The sequence below is a fragment of the Lissotriton vulgaris genome, chromosome 7 (assembly GCF_964263255.1).
Source record: "Lissotriton vulgaris chromosome 7, aLisVul1.2, whole genome shotgun sequence".
Classification (NCBI taxonomy): Eukaryota; Metazoa; Chordata; class Amphibia; order Caudata; family Salamandridae; genus Lissotriton; species Lissotriton vulgaris.
In genome coordinates this window covers 888035922-888052512 of record NC_141695.1, presented here as the reverse complement: position 1 = coordinate 888052512, position 16591 = coordinate 888035922, and the positions used below count along the sequence as shown (strand labels likewise).

The 16591-nt window shown below is 43.9% G+C and overlaps 1 protein-coding gene across 3 annotated transcripts in view; it reads left to right on the top strand.

Moving 5' to 3' along the window:
* Positions 1–16591, top strand: part of SYNPO (synaptopodin) — a 217326-nt gene that overhangs the window by 176551 nt on the left and 24184 nt on the right. For all 3 annotated transcript variants that reach the window (XR_015297540.1, XR_015297541.1, XM_086931296.1), the window contains one exon: positions 810–2746. Coding sequence is in view for 1 of the 3 variants with exons in the window: in XM_086931296.1 (XP_086787422.1) it covers positions 810–2746 (1937 nt within the window). In the remaining 2 variants the exon portion in view is untranslated. The remainder of the gene's footprint in view (positions 1–809; positions 2747–16591) is intronic.

Sequence of the window (16591 nt, the reverse complement as noted above, 5' to 3'; positions counted from 1 at the left end):
TCAGGTGCTAGCGCGCTTTACAATAAAACATAGGTTGTTGAAGACGGAGACGACAGCCACGAGCCAAACACGACATAACACGGAGACCACAGGCAACCAAATGACAAAAACATGGCTTGAAAAAAAAAAAAAACACCGCCCACCGCCGCATGACGTAGGGAAAGGGGTGGGATGATTAAAAATCGCCTCGCTGAAAGACGGACGCCTCTGTCTTCCAATGGCTAGCCTCCATTTATGGAGCTAGCCAATGGAAGAAGGGGCGGATTCAAGTCCCCCATACTGCAAAACAAAAGATTTCGCCTGCGCGAATCGCTGCTTGCACAGCTTTTCGCCAGGTTGAAACCTAAAAAGCTACTATCCGTGACAAATTGTTCCAAAGGGTAAATCAGTTCAGATCACCTCTGGAATTTAGGATATATAATGGATGCAAACTTGCAGTGAGGCCAAGCATTTGAAGTACACCCTTTGGTGGATCAGGGTGAAAATGTGTTTTATTTAAAGGGAATAGTGTTTTACCTTCACCTACTGAACCAATAGGTTGTTCTACTCATGCTCATTATGCACAATTTACTTTCTGTCTGGAATGTTAAAAAAATGGTGTGCATTATGTTGCGACGTTCGTTAACGTTAAAAAACGATTGGGTGGTTAATCTGTGGATTTTTGCATTGTCGTTTAAATCAGAGTTTCAGCCCTCATTGAATTTGTGGGAATTCTGGCAAATTCTCAGCGTTGCTTTATGTGGTGGTTAATTATTGGCAAATTGATATGTCCCAAAAATCTAATGTTGCCTTTCTGTTTATGTTTTTAGATCTCTCCAGGAGTGCAAGTCTCTCTGAGAAAGAGCTGAAGGAGGCCAAAACCAGGAGCCAGGAGATTGCAGCCCACTTGACCACTCCACCGGGTGCCAACTCGAGGGGAGTCCTGCTCTTCAACAAACGTCGGCAGAGGGTCAATAGGTTCACCTCCGGGAGTGACCGGGTGGATGTGTCAGGATCCAACAAGGGGGGTGAACAAGAAGTACTTTTGGATGACTGCCACTCTCAAAATGGCAGGCAAGTCTTTGTGAATCACAAGTCACAAACAAAAGTAGAGTTGGTGACCCTCTCTCCTTCCAACCATTTTCAACCGCTGCCACTGGAGCCTACAATGGAGGAAGGAGAGACAAACCCAGTCACTGATGAAATCACGGAGAATCTGAAGGATACAAAAGAGGAAGATGGGCGAGGTAATCAGAGCCCGCCACATGAAATGCCAGCACTCATCACCACTGAGTCTCCCTCAGCAGAAGTGGAGCAAGTTCCCACCAGTGATTATCCAACTGAAAGTCTAGCCCCAACACCTGAGAACGGAGCCATTGACTCAGACACATGTGATGTCCAGCCTGCCCTGGCTGTTCCAACAGAACAGAGTGAAACACCTAGCAAGCAATATTGTGAAGTTCGTCTAACCTTATCTAAACCAGCTTCAGTGGCCAACAGGACGGCAAGACCATTTGGAAACCGGTCTCCATCCAAGATCAGTGTTGCAGAGGCAAGTAGCCCAGTCATTGACCTTCCTCCACCACCCACCTATGCTGAGACCCTGTCTAGCCCTCCTTTGCCATCTCACATCAAATCCCCACCATCCTATTCTGCTCTGTATCCCACTGCAGTAGAACAGAGGTCTCCTGTTGTCCTCCAAGAGCCAAGTGTTTTGGAAATGCGGCGATCATATATGCCCAAATCAGGTGTCCTGGAAGATGCCATGGCCCGCAGAGGGAACAAGAAGTCCATGTTCACCTTCATTGAGAAACCAAAGATGTCTCCCAACCCAGACCTCCTGTGTTTAGTTCAGAATTCTGATGAAAAACGCAAACAGAAGGATCAGGGAGAGGTGCTTCCTGAAGAAGAACATTTTGCCCTAGGAGCTGAAGCTTCCAATTTTCTTAATGACAGTGGGTCAAGGGGAGGAAGCCATGCAGCCCCTGCAGATATTCCACCAGAGTGGGCCACCTGTCTGAAGTCTCCCGATGTCCTCCACAAACCTCCTTTATCACAGCAACCGTCTCTACCATATGCTGGAGGGAAAGGAGCAGAGTTGTTTGCCAGAAGGCAGTCAAGGATGGAAAAGTATGTAATTGAGTCACCAGCACATCCTGACATGCTAAGATCACCCTCACCCACCATGTCACTGCCACCTTCATGGAAGTATGCTACCAGTGCCCAAATGTCTCCCACCAGAAGGCCTTTCAACCACTCAACAAAAAGTCCCCAAAACTCTGCTAAACCTTCTCCAGTTCCACAAATCACCAATGACAATGAAGAAAGTGAACAGTCCCAGAAGGAACTTCAGATCTCAAAGCGTCAACCCTATCAGCTCCAGTCATCGCTCTTTATCCTCACACCTGTCAAGGATCCAGTGAGCTCTTTGCCGAGGGCAGCTCCTCCACCTAAGCCCATGCTCTGGGACACACACCGTTATGCCCGGCAGACTTCTTGTCCAACCTCTCCTTTGCCACCTTCACCCCATATACAATCTCCAGACCCATTCAGGTCTATTCAGCCTGTAACATCACCTAGCAGTGACATTAGAAATACAGCGCATAACACAAGAATGAGTTTTGGAAGCCCATCTGTGATCACTGAAGCACCACCTATATCTCCTGTTTCCTTCATGCAGACCAGAGGGTCCTCACCCCGAGCCCGAAGCACTGTCCAAAGTCCCCGACCTTCGTTTTCCGCCAAGGCAGCAGGAATCGAATCCCAGGTGTGGAAGCCTTCTTATTACTACAAGTAATCATGCTTAGATATATGATGTAGGATTTTTGTACTGGTAATTGTATCGCACCTGGTCCAGGTCATCTTGCTGATGGTGGTCAAAGTAATTGATAGAAGTTAAAGTTGAGTATGGTGCCAAATTTGATAGCCATACTCTTCTGCACCCACGCCTCACACATTGGGGCCAAACGCTGTTGGCACTACCTGCAGGAGCACCAAAGAGGGTACATCACAGAGGGAAGGGATTCTCCAGACTACTAAAATTTGTAAAAGTAACACAACCATTAAAGTTCTAGGTGCTCAACAAGACTATATTTGGGGAAGCTAGGAGGTGGGCAAAACTGCTGCACACCTCATGCTAAACCTGGTTGTAGGAATAGAACAACGGAGCTGATCTCCGCAAGAACATTCTCCAGCACCAGCTCGTCTGCACTTTCCTTTCTACTTTCATCTGAGACTTTGAAAAAATCTCAAGAACTGTCTTCCTCTAACTTTTTATTATTTATGCTTTTGTTTAAAAAAATGCTTTCTGTTGTGTTCCTCTTTAATCTCCGACATTCCTCCGGGATCTGCTTCTGTTTTGCTTCCTCCAGTTTTCTGCCAAAGGTCTGTTTGTATTTTACTAATGGGTAACTGCTGTGCTCAATATTCTCTTCTAGAACATCTTCTTTCCTGTGCTATTTTTCTTTTCACTCTACTTTTCTGTTCTGTTTTGCAGACTTGAAAACCTACTTTGGTATAAGCATGATTTTGTTTAGGCATATTGCATAGTACAATAAACAATGGCAAGAAAAAAATCCCAAAACACGCATAGTATCCTACACCTCAATAATCACGCTCCAACTAGTGCAAAATATTAATAAGGGAGGTGATTTGTAAAAGGATCTGACATTTTTTGTTATGGAATTAGATATCAATTGCATGTGATAATGTGATTTACAATGTGTACTAAGTACTAGTATTAGCAGGTGTTAGATATGAACTTTGAATAAGAGAGAGGAAGAACTATTGAGGGAGGGAACTATCTTCAGACGTGACTGGTATGTAGTTGTACAACGTGACCATTAGGACGTATGTACTAATGCATGCTTTATTCCTGCAGCATTAATTTAATTATATTCCTTAATTATAGCACGGTTTAGGAGTGGCAGACACAGGGCTGGTCCCTGTGTAGCCCTGAGGAAGAGATAGGGGTATCTCGAAACATATTGGCATAAGTGAATAGGCATACCTTACCCATTGACAGTAGGATCCCTAGTTCGCTACCCCACTTTTAATATCCCACCCAGGAGGCAGAATAAATTATTTACAGCTCACTAGGCAGGTATTTTTAAACCACATTGACACTTACCACTCCGCTTTCAAAACACCACATGCACCACACATAGTCCATCACAATAAAGTGCTCCTAGGTAGTTCGCAAGTCGCAGCACGCCTCAGCCCGTAGAGGACTGGGATGGCCCCAATGATGAAGCATGTCACCGTGGGGAAACGCTGGTGAGTGAGGGGACTCAAGAAAGAAATATCATTTTTCTTTCTATTGTGCATTTCACAGTTATTCCAACTCCAACCCCAACGAGGATTGCGAGTATTAACAACCAGGTTCTTGACTTTTGTTTTACACAATAGTTTTTTGCCTAATGTAGTTGTTAATCACATTGTGTCTCGGCAGACAGCCCGGCAGGTGTTAATCATGTTGTATTTAGTCGAACAGCCAACTGTAGAGTCGCTGACCACTCTTCTAGATGTCAATTCTTCAAAAAAGATTCCACATGAACTCAAATGATCGTAACCCCCCTTCCCCTCTCTTTAGGTTGGAAGCAGTTCTATCCATTTATAAGAACAGCATTATTCTCATGCAAGTATCTGACCAGAACTTGACATCTTTCATAGGCTCTTCCACACCGTAAAAGTACACACAACTTCCAATGAGCTTGAAAACTCACAACTTGTGTCACCTGATCGACAACAGTGCCCCGTGAATCCGGACAACATGTACGATATCCACAACCCTCCCCCTGCCTCTCGGCAAATCCAGTTTTTACCCAGTGCCGCAAACAGTGCCCCTCTCATTGAGAATATGTGTCAGACCTGGACCTCAGAAATTGACAACGAGGCCACTGAAACCCTCACGGCACTCCCCTCACCGAAATACCACATCAGTCAGGTAGCCCACTATTGATAGCAGGCATCCATCTCCAAATCATAATGAACTAAAATAAGTCCAAAAGCCAGTATTTACTACAAGCCATTGGGAACTTCAAGTCTTCACAGACAGACTCTGCTTTTCACTTAAGGACTGCCAAAGGGCAACCCAACTGGCTTCACTCAACTCTGAAGCCATATGACACTGACGCATCTAGGCACACTTCCAACCCAAGAGAGCAGAATATATCTGGACGCCAACCAAATGAAGAGAAAGTCCCAGACACAAATAACAAGCTTTTGACCCCACCTCAGTACACATCCAGCTCAAGTGCTAGAAGGTTGCATTTCCACAAGCCCAGTACAGTGAACCAGACAGAAAACCTGTCACGCAAACTCAATGGCCCATCACATAGTAGGATCCCTAACTTCAAACTCAACCCGGCCTCTCACTGGTACACCTTAATTACCAATATAGAGCTCAAGATAGACCAGATTAGTCAGGAACTATGATATATGATGAAAATGTCATACATACTAGTAGAAGGCACTTTCGAGAGGTCTTCTCTTGCCACCCTCAGGCGCTCCCACACCCAACCTGGATCAACCCCCAAGCAATGGTTATCTACCCCTGTACCTAACACTACTCATCGTCCCAACAGATTACTGTGTCAGCTGCCCGTGCTGGATTTCAAAAGCCTACTGCAATCCTACGAGGCAGAATCTTAGACCCCCACTTTAATAACCTACAAAATAGAGGCAATAGTTAACAACAACACATGTAAGCCTCACTCCAGAAAGACGGACATAAAAATCACCAGAACTTGATTGCAATTCCACTCATCCCAGACCACTTGACTGTGAAGAGAGAGCCCGAGAAGGTATGGAAATGCATGTTACATAACTGCAGATCGGAGTCTAAACATGGCACAGACATCCCGGAATTTATCCAATCTCATGACCTCAACATGTTATTACTAACCAAAACATGGCAAAATCATTCTTCCTCACCCTTAATAGATATTCTAGTACCTCCTAACTACACCATTATGAGGCTATATCACAATGGGAAACTAGGCGGAGGGATTTCATGCATAAATCTGTATAACCTTGCAGGTAAAGCCCTTCCAAACAGATAACTTAGCCTCCTGTGAATATATAGGTGTGGAAACCTGCAAAGCATGGAGATTCTTAGCTAAATGTCACCTCGTCTACCCCCATCCAGGAGACAACCAGGTGTGAACTGAGCAAATAATGGAAACTATAATAGTGCACTCTCTGCAACATCCAAACACAATCTTTCTAATAGAATTCAACATTCACTGAAACGAAGTGGGTGACATACATGTTAACACTCTAACGAGCATCTGACCTGAATGATCAAAACCTTGTGCAAGCATGTACTGTACCGACACGCAACAAAAGAGCAATACGCAACCTAATTATATCCCAGGCAGAGACACTGAACATCGACTTTATAATCCCATGTGACTTGTCAGGCCACCACTTCGTTATCTTCCACATCACAGCTCACATACAGAAATCGAGACACCAGGGGGTCAAACTGAGATATTGGTTCAAAGACACCAGAAACCTGATTTGCCTTTCCAGGTGAGGTGTAACAAGGAGGCCTAGCATTCGTTCCTCTTTCTACTTGTGAGGCGTTGTACAGCACATGTAGGAAGTGGGAAACCCCTCAGAGGGTTGTGTTTGTGTAGGAAGGTGTCCCTTCCTGCTCAAAACAATCCTGGCTGTAACGCAGGCACCCTTGCACCATGGCACTTGCACTCGCACTAGGCTGTATCAAGCGTGCAAGTACAGGAAGAGGGCAGGAATTATATAGATATAGAAGATTCCTGCCCGCTCCCTGTCATTCAACACAACGCAGGAAGTTGTCTTGCTGCGTTGCTTGACTTGTTAGTAAATCTGCCCCCCAACTGGATAATTCCAAGGCAAACTGTTTGAGATTATCAAACAATATACTAGGTCCGACAACACCAGAGAACTGTAAAGCTTCCTCTTCCTCCTTTGAGGGGAAACTAAGGAAAATTGAAAACTCGTTAGCAATTGACATCGAACAGTTTCAAGATCCGAGTCCAAACGCCCACCAATCCCAGTGGGAAATTACTAATAGTGAGAGAAACCAACACGCATCGTTGCCATCAAGAACGAGACCACAAGGAGTGATTTTGAAACCCTAAACAAAGTAGAAATATATAAGATAATACTGTCAATGAAACCAACCTCACATTTCTGTGACCCCTATTTCTTTTAAAGTAATTATGGACCTATGCAATCTTTTCTACCCTCTCTGGACAAGTATAGTGAACTCCTCCCTAACGAAATGCACAATCCCGAATAGCCTGAAAAACAGACAACCACCCACGCCCTCATACTGCTTCCCCCAACCACACCCCATGTTATTTCTGCCCTCGTGTTGCTACGGCCCCCATGTTGCTTCCCCCTACTTACTAATTTTTTTAAATGTCACAAAAATATGTTAATATTTCACTTCTGTTCTTGGATTTTCGTCACTATAAAATACACTGCACATAATCTTCACAAAAGTTATTTACAAAAGTTTAAGCTATTGCCATTATAAATTACAATAACTTTTATTTAAGTATTAATTATTCAAAAAAAATATAAAAGCAATTGTTATTTGTAATATCAATACATATAAGTCACGTAAATACAACACATATTGCATTACAAATGCTATAGGTGTCACATTTGCGAAAGTTAAAAGTATTGTCTTTGTAAATGACAAAGCTATTATTTTCGCTATTTTCAAAACCAACACATAAATAAAAAAATTGTCATTTACAATACCAATAGCTCAAACTTTCCTAATGCGAGACCTATTGCATTGCAAATGCTTGTTAACTATTCTTTGGCCATGTTGCAGAGCATCACTAAAAACAGATACCACTAAACAGAACATATTGCATTTTATTTTCCTGGAGCATCTTAATGCCTTTTTCACATCCCCTGGGCCCACTTTTCCTCCAGTGTAAGGTGCTTAGATTTTAAAGTCTGTCAGCCTGTGCTTAATTTGAACTGGTGGTTTCAGGTGCTCAGCACCAGCACTTAAGTATCAACACCAGTGTTTTTTATGAGCCCCAATTAAGGACACATTCATTTATGGAAGATTGACTGATTTGCCCAGAATCACAGGATGTTGAGCCAACGCTGAGACTCAAACCTGATTCCCCTACGCTGAAGTCGGCAGCTCTGGCTAGTATGCCACATCCTTAGGCAGTGCTAACAGGAGAAATGGGCTGGTGCCAACTGCCTCCTTACGGCAACCCCGGCACTTCTTTTTTTTTTTTTTTTTACAAATTAAACAATGCTGTCTTCCCAGTGGCATCTTGACTAACAATGGACCTTCTCTTGACAGTTTCTTTTGTTTATCTCCATGCTTTCTCTGCACAGTCTTTGGCCTGCCTGTGGATTGCCTCTTCTCTTTCTCCAGTCTGTACATATTCTCTGGACTGTACGTGACGCCTCTGTGCACTGCGGTCTGTTTCCTGGGTCTCTGCAGCCTCTCTCATCAGTCGGTAGACAATCTCTGCTCCTCCTACTGTGTGTGCAAACAGTCTCTTGTCTGTCTCGGATAATCTCTGTGGCTGGGGGAGGCCAGTCCCCAGCACAATCACAAACCCATGCACAGTGGGACAGACCTGTCCGTAGACTCTATTTGTTACAAGGCACCCCACCCCCACTTATCTGCAGCCAGCACGAGGAAGGTATGTCTGGAATGTACCAGGCAGGTAGCTCTGCCATCTGCAGTTCTGTTTTCCTACCCTCACCCACGCGCTCACACGGAAACCGGGGCTTTGAAGTGATGCACACATTCTGAGAGGTGCTGAGGACAGGGGTGGTTCATCCAGTGGTTATCACGTAAAATATGTTAAAATCTCGTTGATTTAATGCTATGAAACATAACCCATGAAAACAGGGATAGTTGGAGAGGTTAAGAATTTCAAAGTTGAGAACACAGGTGGGAACCCATTCCGCAACCGAATCGGACGAAAGAGGCTTTTGAAAGAAGGTGGACTGGCTACTACGCAAATAGGGATCTTTTGCAAGTTAAAGTGTTCCTCAAAGAGGCAAGTTTCTGAAACAGTAAAGTGAACAATGTTTGGCCCATTGAGGTTTCCACAGTTTGATTTGGTGCAAAACATTGGCCTGCGGACTTCCTGCCTGATATATTTAATATATGCCAAAGAATCATGTGAGTAGCCATTAGACAAGATAATTTGAACCATCATTTTAAAATTATGGGCACACAACAAAAGTCCAAGAAATATACTTTCAAAAGCTACATATTTATTTGTAAGCAAAACTTAAACCCAACGAATATCCACATACTTTACAGAGATCAATAGTTAAGACATTTTGTCAAAAGATGGGTATGTTTTAATTGTAATTGCATTTATATAGCGCTTACTACCCCTGACGAAGTGTTGAAGCACTTTTTTGGGAGTAGCACGCTACTCTGAAACCCAAAAACAATTAGTGGTGAATTAGTATAGGGAAATATGACATTTGTTTGAGTGGTGGACATGTGAGTCTGTTATTTGGATTGGAAAGGATAGTGGAAAGCTAGAAGAGGGAGTGGTTTACATTTATATAATGCTTGGTACCCCTGATGAGGAATCAAAGTGCTTTTCGAGGAGTAGCACGCTACTTCGGACCCAAGCAGGATTAGTGGTGAATTAGTACAGGGAAATATGAACTTAATTTGAGCGGTGGACATGTTATATCATTTCTTATTTCTTCAAAGTATGGATAGACGGCAAATCATCCCTAAGGACAGAAGGCATATAAATGGTATCACAAAAGGCATAAAGTGAAGCATTAGCAGTGGAGCCCAATAGAGGAGTGTGAGGGCGATCTCTCGCATACAGGAGATAATTCAAATCTTTTTAGGTCTTGCCTGCAGACAGCCTCCCCATCCATAGCTCCTCTGTTGCTCCCCCTCCCTGCTTTGTGTTGCTCTCCATTCTCCCACTCCTCCATTGCTTCCCCGTCCTATTTTTCTCATTTTTGGAGGACCTGGCAGTTGTAATTTGCTATTGGGCAGCTCTGTTCTCTATAATGTGCTTTCATGCACTTTTTTTAAATTAAAAGTTTAACAAAAAAGGGCCACCTCAGCATCATAAAGCATATATGCCTATGTGTGGTGATGCAGCAATGCACATACATCACCATGCTGAGATCAACAATTCTATTTGTTTTCTTTTTTCGGATGTTTTTTAGTGTCCTGAACATGCATTAGCAGACCCAACAAGTCTGCTATCGCCTTTCAGAGGTAAAACTTATTGGCTTTGCCACTGCTTGTTTGAGACTGTGCGAATGCCAATATTCAGGGCTTGGTCTGAGAGTTTCAGATTTTCAGCTCAGAAGTGGCTTCTGCATATGAACAAACCATTAACAAAATACAATTAGGCTGAAACAAAAGTTACAGTGGGAAAAAAACAAGACTCCTGCACCAATGCCAGTGATACCAAACGGGAAAGCGACTGCAAAAAATGAAATCAAAAACAAGAATACAAACTCTAACTCTAGGGAATAGATATTATTTTTTATTATTTTTTCAAAAAAAATATTTTGTACGATTCTAAAGACTGGTCAATTTAGTACATATCATCAAACAACCACATAAAAAGCATTAGAACTGGAAAGTGATTCAGCCTCTGCATTTTCACTTCCCAGGGTCCACCTCCCTTCCACATCACATTCATGTGGTTATATTGTGAGAAAAAAGTGAAATGTTAGGAAAGGAGACAAAAGAGCCAGGTAGTATTAAAAACATTCAGTGTCATTTGTTAGACCTACAACATAGGTCGGTAGATGTGTATGATAAAGGGTTTTTTAAATCTCCATTATGGTATTTCTAAGGCTGTTTGAAATTCTCATAATTTACTTTCAGATAATAATGCAACATTTTGGGAAAATTATGAGAAATTTCACGAATCCATCATTTAGCACTATATTTTAGTGTGAAATGCCTCCTGCATCAGTTTGTGATGATGGGATTAATTTTGTGCTTAAAAAACACACAAAAACAATATTCCACAGCTCTGCTGGACCTTCTGCTGTCAGAAAATCTCCCGACTTCAGTTCAGATTCATCACTGATAGTGGCCTCATGATATTGGATGAAGGGCCTGACTGGTACCCAGATCAGGTCATGTAGGGCTGAGAGATACCCTCGAAGAGTGAAGTGCATCCAGGCTTCTGAGCATCTCCATTCTGCACTAGCTGGAGCGTTCTGCACTGGCTGTATTTTTCGCTTTCTATTCCTGCTGGACATTTACTACTAAGAGTACCCACTTTCAGCATTTCGCACCAGGGGAGCTTCTGCGTTTAACACCAGCTGGAGTTCTCATGTCCTGCACTAGCCTACGGCTTCCAACTTCTGCACTGATTGGAGTATGCTCCAACTGCACTATCTAGAGCCTGAACTTTCTACCCTTCGTCTGTTTCGTTAGATTTGCACTAACTAGAGTTCCCCTGTCCAGCAGTAGCTGAAGGCTTCAAGTTGATGCACTACCTACCGTTGCAATTACTTCAACAGTTGAAGTGTCATTATTATTTCAGATTAGTCACTTTCTGCACTTGCAGTAGCTTCTACATATTGTACTCACTGAAATCTCTTTGCTTTGAAAATGTTGGAGGTTTCAAGCTCTGTCCTAGCTGGAGCGTCCATGTTCTACAGAAGACGATGCTTCCATGTTCTGCATTCACTGGAGCTTCCACTTTTTGCCCTAGATTGGGTTTTTATGTTCTCCGGTGAGGAAGGCTTCCATGTACTGCACTTAGAAGAAAATTCACCTACTTTCTACTCTAGTTAGAGCATCCATGTTTTGCACTAGATTGTTTCCAGTTCCTGCGCTCTCTTGAGATTCTAGATTGGAATCTAGCTGTACCTGTAGTCTTCTGCATGGAATGGGACATCAGTAGTTTTCACTAGATGTCACCTCTATTTGCAACACTGCCTGAATCATCACGGTTTGGACTCAATAGCACTTCTGTGCTATGCAATACCTAGAGCCTCAAGGACATATTTACAAGGGCTTGTCGCCACAGCAAGCTCACCTTTTATGACGTTCCTGTTGCAATAAACCCTTCGCCTTATGTACAAGGTGGCGTTAAGCCACTTAATGTGGCTTAACGCCGCCACTTAACGAGGCTTAACGCCGCCTTGTGAATAAGGCCCCCTTAATTTAGCGTGAAAGGGGCAGGCAATCGTGGTTGCGGTGGGTGTTTCTCCGCGAACACCCATTCCTTTTTGACACTGCCCCCTATTTACAAGAGATGAGGAAAAATGGTTTTCTCCTCGTTTTGGCTGTTTCTATGTGTGCTGCATTCTGCAGTTTACATAGAAACAGCAAATCGCAACTAGTGATTTTTTACTTCCTGCACATAAACAGTGCAAAAAACAGCATACATAGACGTTTCAAATCGCCATTACTGATTGTTTATGTGCAGGAAGGGACAACTTCCTGCACATGAACAATCATTCCCCACAATGCAGGCACCCATGCACTATAGTGCATGGCTGCTAAGTTTATCACTAGGGGAAATGTATGGGTGCGCGTATTCTTGTGAGATCAGTGCATCCCTGCATTTTCAGAATGTCGGAGTGCAGCGCCAGGAACTTTAGCTTAAAGCCGTGCTCCGCCATTCTCTAGTAAATATGCCCTTCAGTGTCCTGCACTGGCTGCAACGTTGATGTGCTGCAAGATTGACAACGTTCAGGTTCTAGCGTGAACATCCTCAGTCTGCACTAACTGGAGCTTAACCAGTCTGCAGTAGCTGGTGCTTCCGTGTTCTGCCTCACTTTTTGCAGTAGCTCGAGTTGTCAGTAACTGCACTGCGCGCGACCTTCATGTTCCACGCCCGCGGGAGATTCCACCGTCCAGCATAGATGGAACATCTACATTATGATCTAGATGGAGTTCCCACACTGCGCTAGCTGCAGGTTCTGCTGTCTTCTCTATCTGCAGCTTCAGTGCTTTGCAATGACTCGGACTTCAGTAGCTTCTGAGTAATGCAGTAACTGGATCCTCACATTCTGTACTCAGTGGAACTCCAGTGTTATGCAGTGGCTGAAAGGCCCATATTCTGAACTAGCTGCATCTTCAGTGTTCTGCAGTATTTGGAACTTTCAGAGTCTGCACTATCTGGAGTGTTCCGCAGTTGCTGTTGTTTCCACTCTCAGTTCTATTTGGACCGTTGACGCTCTAGTCTACCAAGCTTGCACTTCTTCTACTCTGGCTGGAGGTTCCCCCTTCAGTGCTAGATAGGGATTCCGTGCGCTGCACTACCTGAATGTTCTGTGTTATGCATTGTCATGTTTAGAACTAGCTGTTGCTCTCCTGTCCTACCTTAACTGGAGCGTTGACGTTCTGCACCATCTAAAGATTTTTGGTCTGCAATTGCTGGGAGTCTCAGATGAGGTGTTACCATTAGTGCAGCAGGTGCAGTCGCACCGTGGCCCAGGGCTGTGAGGGGACACTGCTGCCCTATTATGGTTGCATTTTACTACAAAACTGGTGGTGGGGGGGCTATTTTCCCTGCTGGCATTGCGGTCCCCAGGCACAGTTGTTGTGCCACTGAGGAACTTTTCTTGTTCTGCTGAAGCTGGCATTGCCGCCTTCTACGGTAGCCAGAGTGTCCGTCTGTATTCTGCTCTAGTTGGTGCAGCTCTCCTGCTCTGGACAGAGCATTAGCCTCATGCACTACCTGGAACAGTGTGCGAAACCACATCAAATCTCTGTGTAGAGCAGCTGCTGAGAAGCACAGTGTCATTGTCAATTATAAACACATGACCTGCCCATGTGAGTCCCACAGACTTGTCATCAGAAGTAATGTGTCTGCCTGAGACCCACCCTCTTTGCTCCAATATCCATCTCCGTTTTCTCAAAGCTACCACGTTTCGGCCAGTTCCCTGCACAGGCCGCCATTTTCCCCTTGGTGGAGCCCATTTAGCCCGTCAACAGTTTCTTTCTCTTGGGGGATTTACGCGTCGGCCAAAGTGATGACTCAGTCGGTGCCTCGCAGGGTGGATTCCGTGCTCAGCGGTCTGCGCTTTAGCCAGCCATGAAACAATAATTATTATGTTTGTGTCTCCGCTCGTGTTGGACATGTCAGCGTTTTCTCTGGCTCCCACCCGTCCCACGCTTGCAGCAGTTGGGGCTGGGTCATGGACAAGGCAGGGAGAAGCCTGCTCACCACCGTTCTCACGCCACATGGAAAGCCAAAGTGGGCCTCCCTGGCTAACTTGTAAACTAAACTGACCAGTCCTCTAATTGGAAAGAAGGAAATTGGGTACTCCTCCCCATTTTGGGTATTTAAAAAACAGATACTAAATGGGCTGCAGTGTGCTCTTCACGCCCCTGCAACCCGGTGCCACTGCACCTGCTACAACATTGATAGTGACGTCCCTGTTCAATAAATGTGTGTTTGCATATTTTGGCTGTACCTCCTTGCAGGCAGTCTCTTAAATTATTATATTAAACAAAGACGTAGCTAGTGGTGTTCCAGTGACTGCAGCGTAAATAAAGATTAAACTAGTCCCCTTTTCTGAAAATCCCCAAATTTACTCGGAGAAAATCACCGCCTTGGCACCCATTTTTGATATGTAGCTAAAAAGATTTGCTTACCAATTGTAGTAAATGATATGGAGGAAACTTACAAGCTGCCCCATTTTCTCGCAGTTCCCCCTAGATCTGATGATTATTATGTGATTGGACGTGTGGAGTCCCTCGCGCCAAGTCAGATGATCCCAAGTACCGCACCCTACGACCCCATCTGCCCCCCTACACACCCGAATAACTCCGCCTGAGACCTTACTTTGCTTTTTTGTTAGAGAATTAAACAACTCAGCCATACTTTATATATAAAACATTGATCAAACAAACATCAGACAAAACGAAAATCTGAAAATTCACAGCAACAATTTCAAACTTTTAACATGAGTTTTCATCCAGTCAGGTGTTTAACAGAGTCAGCTCTACATCAAACTTTCCTAGCCCTTCCACTACCCGGGTATTAGCTTTCAGTGAGCTTATGGTTGACTCGCCCCCTGGTCACCCCTGCTCCTGTTTCTGGAAGAAATCGAAAAATGAATATTCATAAGGCGTAAAATCTCAATGTGGAAAAATGGCAACAAATTATTTTTAACTCTTGTTGCTTGACCCTCCCTATCTAACCCAGTACTTTCTGTCATGATTCCCACTGTTTAGACTTTTTAATTATGTGGCTTTTAAATAACACTGTCAACCAAATGTGTAGTGTTATTGCACAGAATTTGCAGTAATAACAAGCTAAGCAGTGGAAGACATGTTATTAGGTGATGAAAACATCTAATAAAATCTCATGCATGGTGCCACCTGAAGAGAGCCGACGGAGCGCCAAAGCTGCAGGTAAGCGTGGACAAAAGCCCTCCTGCCCAATTGATGTTTACCATAGACTCCGAGAACACCTTCCTCTGATATGCTCTCCCCACACTCTAACATTCATAATACTCTCCTCTCTCTGCTGCACTGATAGTTTCTTGTTAGTGCGTTCCTTTCCTCTCCTGTACCATTTCCACAAAATACATCACTATTGGAACTAAATATATGGTGTTTTTCTTTTTCATGTTTCTCTGTTTGGAGTCCTCTAGAGAGGACAGTGATGGGCAGAGATCAGGTTCTGACATGTAAAAGACTCTCTGATAACCCTACTTGTCTTCGGGACTTACCAGAAAATCTCTAGAGTTGGCTGCAACTGGTGAAACTGTGAATATTTCTTTTACCTAGCTTGACAGCATAGCTGTCATTATGATCTGGTTTGACAGTGTAGCTGTCGCCAGACAATTATGTCAGCATCACTAGAGAAGGGGTTGGGCTCCACTCATATTTTGGGAGCCAGGAATACATGTTTTTTTATTGGGCAGACGCTGTGTGCTTCCACAACAAAAGTGCTTACCCTCCGCACAGCTGTTATCATTTTCTATATGTATCCATCTGCCTGGGCTTGAACGTTCAGGGACACATAGACGGCACTGCAGTGATTTATTTATTTAGAGATTTATAAGCGTGAACAAGACTCTTTTGGGTGACAGAGAGCTTTACCGGGAAAAGAAAACAAAGGAGAATATAATACAAACGGAGACAATGTACATAACATAGTATAGGTCATGAAGAGCAGTATTTACCTGCACAAATGGTAGGAAGAGAGATAAGAACGCATATCCCAAACATAAATCCAGCCTGAGCATTGTCCAGTGACAGAACGGTGTGCAGATAGCAGATAGATGCAGAAAGGAGCGCAGTGTGGGTCTCGGGGTGGGGGGGAGGGGGATAGGCGGAGGCGTGACAATAAGCAACAATTAACCAGGAAGGGAAGAGTTGCTCATGAGGAAAGGGAGGTATAAAATAAAATTAAAATGAATAAATGCCCTCAGTGTCAGAGGAATTTGTTGGATAGTAGAGGTTTTACTTCTTTTCTGAAGATAGATGTGGGTGGGTTGCATCTAATTTCGGGAGGGAGAGAGTTTCAAATTTTGGTGGCAATTCCGTAGAAGTATCAGATGTAGGTTTTCTTTTTCTTGAATTTTTGTGGCTTAAGTAGTTAGGGGCTTGTGCTTCTGGAAGATCTGTTTCAACCCAATAGGGTCTGTTTCTGGGTCA